This window comes from Callorhinchus milii, unplaced genomic scaffold (genome assembly GCF_018977255.1).
Source record: "Callorhinchus milii isolate IMCB2004 unplaced genomic scaffold, IMCB_Cmil_1.0 Scaffold28, whole genome shotgun sequence".
Lineage (NCBI taxonomy): Eukaryota > Metazoa > Chordata > Chondrichthyes > Chimaeriformes > Callorhinchidae > Callorhinchus > Callorhinchus milii.
The window spans coordinates 3,461,408-3,468,061 of record NW_024704769.1 but is presented as its reverse complement, the minus strand read 5'-3'; the positions used below and the strand labels follow the sequence as shown (position 1 = coordinate 3,468,061).

Here is a 6,654-nt window from a genome sequence, read left to right as displayed (position 1 = left end):
CGCTTCCTGTCAAAGTTGCAGCCCTAATGGTTAGGATCGAGACAAAAGAGAATAAAAACTTTAAAAGGACAAAACACAAGTGTGAAGTAAATACCCCATCATGTGTATGTATATAGATATATATATAAATTGTATGCGTATATATATATATATATACATACACACACACATTATTAACCAGGGCAAAATAATAACACATGCTCAGGGAAGTTCCACACAGTGAAGGGTGAGAGTTCTTTATAAGCGCTGTAGAGCCCACGAGTGTAGGAACTCTCATCTCCTGGTAGTCCCTCGCTTTACATGATTAAACCAAGACCGCGCCTACGATTAACCTACATCGGAGGGGGGGGTGTGTGCGTTATAAGGTCCCCTTCACACCCACCCACACGCACACCCACCCACCCACCCGCACGCACGCGCACACACACACTATATCGTCCTCCGCCTCACCGGAGGGCGCGACTCCCGCTTGTTTCGCTCACCGCCCGGTGGCCCGATCTCGGCGGTTGGCCTGGCTCTCGCTCCCAGCTCCTCACGGGTCGAAAGAAAAGTGCTGTATATAGTCAGTCTGTTTCCCACCTCTCCCCCCCCCACCCCACTTGCGAGGAGAGGTGGTCCGCATATCCCACACTCTGGGCTGCGCGTAGTTCCCACTTTGAGCAGGAGGGGGCACTGCGTCTCTTCGCTCTCTCTTCATCCGCACCCCCTTTGCCCAAATCTGCTCTGTGGTTTCAGTGGACGCAGTAGATAAGTCTCTCTCTTTCTCACACACCCCTCCCCTCCTTCGCTACGGCCGCCCCTCCCCTCGTCCCCAAGACAACAATAATCGGGCACAATATACCACGATACACCAACATCAAAGTGGGGTGTAAAGAGTGCGGGGGGGGGGGGGGGGGAAGACACAAAATTAAACACAGGCGTAACAAGGTAAAGGGGAGGGTTTACCTCTCAAAAAGTACCAGGTTTGTCACCAAGCGAGTCCAAAGCGTGGACTCGAACAATCTTTTGGTCGTCGTGTTTACTTACTAACTCCCGAGTTTCCGAGCTCTCTCTCCCCCACTCCTTTCGCAACGAAAACATGTGGTTTTTTTTGTACAAGACCCAGAGCCCGTTAAAGACCCGGGTCGGAGAGTTACACACGGCCCTTTTGGCCTCTTCTGTCCGCTCCGCTCCAGTCCAGTCCAGTGCGGACGCCTTTTATTTTACTCCAGGGCTTCCTCGCTGGTGTCCTCAGTGGCGGAGTGGTTTGGGAGACTGACGGACGAGGCCCTGTCAAACTCCGCATGGAAGCCAGGCTCGTGGTCGGAGCAGCAGAGCCGACCGTCCAGCCCGCAGGCCGTGAAGGATCCCTTCTGGTGCTCCCTGCAGTAGGAATTGGGGCAGAAATCGCAGAAGGTGGTGGCTGGGTTCCCACACTCGTCACAGTGATGCCACGGACACTCCCATTTGCCTGAGGGACGAGAGGCAAGAGCAGAGAGGGTGAGGATTATGCGGGGAGCGAGGGGAGAAATAATAATCCTTTGCATTCGATATAAACCACAATAACTTGCGCCCTTCGCGTGGGGTAGCGTCCAGAAGTGAAGCTCGACATTGACGGGAGTCTGACCCCGAGCTGGTGGGGGGAAGGGAGGAGGGAGGTGACCGTAAACACCATCAAAAAGGAGGGTCTTTAGGTGAGATTTGAAAGCGGGGAGGAAGGGGGTGAGGCGGAGGCAGAGAGCGACAAGAAGGCCACGGATGGTGGAGCAGAGGGGGCGAGGGACAAACAGGAGGCCGGAGCCAGCCAGGTTGGGGGTGGGGGGAGCAAATCGGAGAGTTAGGGGAGTGCGGCGCCGTGAAGGGATTTTGTAAGAGAGGGTCTTGAAATCATTACTTGGGACTGTGACAAATGGAGGCGCCAACTGCAGAGCTCACTCACCGAAGGGCGGTTTGGTCAGGTTAAGGCAGGAGAGGTGGTAAGCTTTGGGGCAGTCCTTCTTGTCGCACATGACTAGTTCTCCCCCGTCCCCGCACCGGTAGCAGTAATCCTCGTGCATCTTCCGCACGTCCATCTTCGTCTTGCGCCTCTTCATCTTCTTCTTCGCGTTCTTCGCCTTCTCTTCGTTGGCTGTGGCGGCTGCGGTCTACGGAAAGGGGGGGGGGGGGGGCAAGAAGACAACCGGGGACAGTCAGCCACGACAGCTTGTGTTTACACCGCACACACCCCCTCCCTCCCCCCGCGCAGGGTAGCGTCCCGGAGCGCTCGACAGTGTTGGAGCCGGACGCCCAGTCTGGGGAGGGTGGGGGGAGAGGGGGAGGACGTGCCGAGAGTTTTAAAGGTTTGCATTCCCGTCGGGAATTTCGTGCGGAGAGACTTGAACTTGGCCGCTGTGCGCGACAGCGCCGCCGTGTGGCAGGACCGGCCATTGCTCCACTCGCTCACAACAACAACGACAATAATAATAATAATAATCCTCGCATTTGATGCAGCGCTTTTCGAGTCTTTTCGACGCCCCGAAGCGCTTCGCAGAATAGACCGCGAAGTGGACTGACCGTGTATTCGTGGGCGAAACGCGGCGGCCGATTGCGCACAGCGGCCGGCGCCCCCCCCCAAACAGCCGTGGATTGAAAATGACCAATTTATTATTGTTTTGTTTTTTGGAGGGATTATTGTGAGGGGTGTGGGGTAAGGAAACTTGCCCGAGGTTACGCCCTTGTGTAAGGAAGTGAGCAAAGAGGGCGGGGCAGGGTCACAAGTGTGGAGGGAGGGGTGGGGGAAGCGAGAGGTGTGGATGGGGCGGTGGTAGAGGGGTTAGAGGCGCCAGAGTGGATCCCCTCTATACTGACAATACTACTAATAATAATCCTCGCATCTGACACAGCGCCTCACCACGTCTTCCGAGACGCCTCGAAGCGCTTCACAGGGATACACCGCCCAGTGAATCGACTGCGTATTCTTGGGGTGAAACGCGGCAGCCAATTGCGCACAAACCAGTCGTGGATTGAGTTGAGTGACCAAATGTATTTGTTTCCCGAAGGGATTGTCACCGCCAACGATCGACTAATTACCGCCAACGATCGACTAACATCCCAGTTCCTACTTAACTGCTGGGTAAACAGGGGCATGTCGGTGTGTGGGGGTGGGTGTGAGTGTGTAAGGAAACTTGCCTAAGGTTTCCCCCCTGCCCGGGAATCCAATCCAGGTCCTCTCGCTTGCGAGGCGAGCACTCTAAAACTACAGGACTCCACGTCTCAACGTCTCAAGGAAGGAACTTGACAATGATGTTGGCTGGCAAAGCTTTACCCACTCCCACCCCTCAGGCCGGGAAGCCCACTCACCTTTGGACGCACCCCCAGGTAACCACTGCAGTTCGGAGCTCCACATTTACAGATGGTCTTGCCGTTGCCCAAACAGTCCAAATTATAGTTGAAAGTTAGTTCGGACCCTGAGAGGAACAGAGCAGAGCTTAACCGCGGCGTACAGCATCAGAAATAATCCTTACATTTGGCGCAGGGCCTCTCAGTGTGGCCATGTGTACTTGTAGGTGAACCCGGCAGACATTTTGCATCGACCCACAAATAGCCATGAAACAATTGACCGATTATATCGGGGGGAAAGGGGGGTAGGGGGAGGGATTGTCGGCCAGGACACCCACCGGGAGAAAGTCCCTTCTCTTTTCGAACCACACCTCAGGAGATCTTTAACATCCTCCTGAACAGGCAGACGGGGAGCGAGGTTTAACACTGCACCCGAAGGACGGTGCCTCTTGACAATGCAGTGCTTCTCGCCAACCGATCGGCTACAGGACTCCACGGACCCCGATCCTCACCTGCCCGCACATCGCACAGAGCGAAGAGCCCAACTCGTGTATCCCCGCTGACCGTCCACTTCTGGGTCTCGCAGTTTGGGTTGCAGCTGTGGTTCATGAAACGCGAGTAATTTCCTTTCGGCCCCGCATCGATGACCCGATCCTGAACGTGCAAAACAAAAGACTCTGATTTCCCTGCACTTTTGCCTTTTCCTCAGCCCCCACCCCTCCAGCCCAGCGCTTCCCGTGGAAGGAACGGCAGCTTGCGAAAGAAACTGACAATAACCCTTGCATTTGGTGCAGCGTCTTATATCACCGTGACGTCTTCAAGCTTCGCAAGATTTGTTTACTGCAAAGCGAAACGATTATGTACGTTGTGGTCGGACGCGGTAGGCGATTTGCGCACAGCAAAGTCACGCAAACAGGCCCCAAAGTGAGTGGCCAATTTTACATGGGTTTTGCTGCCCCCTTAGGCTCGCAGGGTCAACAGACAGGAGCCGACTGACTCCCTGACCCCCAGTGACTGATCTGCCCTTCCAGGTCCTGCCGATGGCTGTGCTGTCATCAGTGGTGAGCGCCCTGGAATACTGCGGCCCCTCCTGGCTCAGGAACAGGGGACTAGAGACCGTCACAGAGGCCGGGCTCGATTCCCACCTTCCATTGCCAAACACATCACCTTGGAACCAGTTCCGCTCTGAGGAGCCCCTGCTTAATTTTATCTGGGAGGTTCGGAGGGGGCACGGGGGTGGGGGGAGAGATTGAAGACAAATTTGCACTGACAAGGGCCCACAAGCAGCCACGAGGCCAATGGGCGACAGAATGCTTGGAGGGTCAGTGACGGAGCGCGAGCGAGAGAGCGAGCGTTACCTTGGTTAAGGTTAACATGTAGAAGTTTGTGACGTTGTTTTCGTGAGCGTGTTTGATGCGTTTTCTGCATTCCTCTTCATCAACAAGCTCACCCACATACTCGTTCACGAACTGTCCCTGCCGGTAACAACACAAGGGGACTTTACAATAACAGTGATAACGATGATAACCCCTGCATTTGATGTACAGTAAAACCTCACACAACTCTTATCGGTTGGGGCCATACATCCAATATGACTTCTGCAAAGTAGGAGGAACGTCAAACTTGCATAGAATTCATATAAACTCTTGAACTTGGGGACTTGGGCAGATAATAATTAATAATAATAATCTTCTTCGCACTTGACACAGCGCCTCATCACGTCTTCGAGACGCCTGAAAGCGCTTCACAGGATATACTGTGAGGTGAATCGACTGTATGTTTTATGGGCGAATTGCGCACGGCAGCGTCCCCACAAACAGCTGTGGACTGAGTGACGAAATTGTTATTTTATTTTAAGAGATGACCAAACCCTGAAAAAGCGATCTGCCAGTCGACTGATAACCGGGTTCCTACTGACTGCCAAGTAAACAGAGGCGTGGGTGGGTGGAGTAAGGAAACTTTGCCTAAGCTTCTGCCCTGCCTTGGGTCCTCTCGCTTGCGAGGCGGGGGCGCTCTAATCAGTAAAGGACTCCACGTAGAAGATAGCGATTCGGGGAGCATGGGCCAATCCCCAGCCCATTTCCCTTTCCCACCACCCCGGCTCAATGCGCCAACCAAAGTGGGTGGGGGGGGGGAAGTGGGGGTTTGGTGGAACCCACGAAGGTTTAAAGAGCTACCTTTTTAATGTCCACTTTAGTCCGCAGCCCCCACCCTCTGCCCTCGGTCTTGACCAGCTCGGTGTCGGGATACAGCCTCTTGGAGAAGCTCTGGTTCTGGCAGTGCTCCCCAGCCGGGCACACGTCTGCGTGACACTCGTACATCAGGATCCTGTTCAGGCACTCGGACTCCAGCCCGCAGGGGCTCTCGTCGGTCGGCTTGCAGTTGCAGCGGGGGATTTCCGAGAGGTCGGCCGTGTAGATCTGCACCTTTCCGATCGGTTTGTTGGTCTGAGCCGGAAAGAAAACGATCGACGGTGACAGGTTTCTGCTTACCGAGTGCAAACCGCTTACTTGCTATCACCAAGATACACAAACATTAACGGTCATAACAATCCCCAATGTTAGACTCGTCGCCGTGTTTTATTGACCTGGATCAGATGAAGAGAGAGCTGAGCGGATCCAATGGGATTCAAACCCATTGGAACCTTTGGTCCCATAGCAACTCAACCACCCAGTCTGTGTACAGTCTAAAGTGCTCCCTCCCTCTCCCCCGCTTAAAGTTTTGGTAAGTCATCTGCGCTTCTATGGTACCGTAACCCTGGAACACAGTCAGTATTTGTACAATACAAACAACAGAATAAACCAAAGATGCAACATCAACGCGTTGAACCCTAATTCTCGAGGACAACTGTAAAAATCTCGACTAATAATAATAATAATCCTTGTGTTTGAAGTAGCGCCTCATCACGTCTCAAAGGCGCTTCACGGAACTGGCTGTAAAGTGGATTGACTGTGTATTTTGTGGGCGAAACGTAGCAGCCAATTGCGCACAGCAGCGTCCTGGATTGAGTGACCGCATTTTTTTTTAAGGATTATTACACCCAGAAAGCGTTACGCCAATTTAATCAGCATTTGCTCACGCGGCTGAGCAGAGAGGGAGAGAGGATAAGCAATTATGATCAGCACCTTCACCGTGTACTCATGAACTTACTTTAACAAATCTGTAGGCCGGAGGCTTCCGTTCATTACGTTCGTTCTCCAGAGCTTCCTTGCTCTCTCTCAGAGCCTTTAGCTCCCGGAATCGCTTGGTGGTCTCCTCGAGTGCTGAGAAGGGAACAGAGGGAACAATTGACTTGGGATCAGGCAGTGTCTTTCCTACGGGAGGACGTCCCACATAGTCACAGAGACAGAGACACAC

General features: G+C 53.6%; 1 protein-coding gene across 2 annotated transcripts in view; it reads right to left on the bottom strand.

Moving 5' to 3' along the window:
* Window positions 1-896: 896 nt before the first annotated feature.
* Window positions 897-6,654, bottom strand: part of nsd3 (nuclear receptor binding SET domain protein 3) — a 32,901-nt gene continuing 27,143 nt past the window's right edge. For both annotated transcript variants that reach the window (XM_042344481.1, XM_042344482.1), the window contains 7 exons: window positions 6,448-6,560; window positions 5,475-5,744; window positions 4,656-4,772; window positions 3,810-3,951; window positions 3,319-3,425; window positions 1,919-2,123; window positions 897-1,450 (listed from right to left, as the gene is read on the bottom strand). In XM_042344481.1, coding sequence (XP_042200415.1) covers window positions 1,203-1,450; window positions 1,919-2,123; window positions 3,319-3,425; window positions 3,810-3,951; window positions 4,656-4,772; window positions 5,475-5,744; window positions 6,448-6,560 — 1,202 coding nt within the window. In that variant the 3' untranslated portion in view covers window positions 897-1,202. The remainder of the gene's footprint in view (window positions 1,451-1,918; window positions 2,124-3,318; window positions 3,426-3,809; window positions 3,952-4,655; window positions 4,773-5,474; window positions 5,745-6,447; window positions 6,561-6,654) is intronic.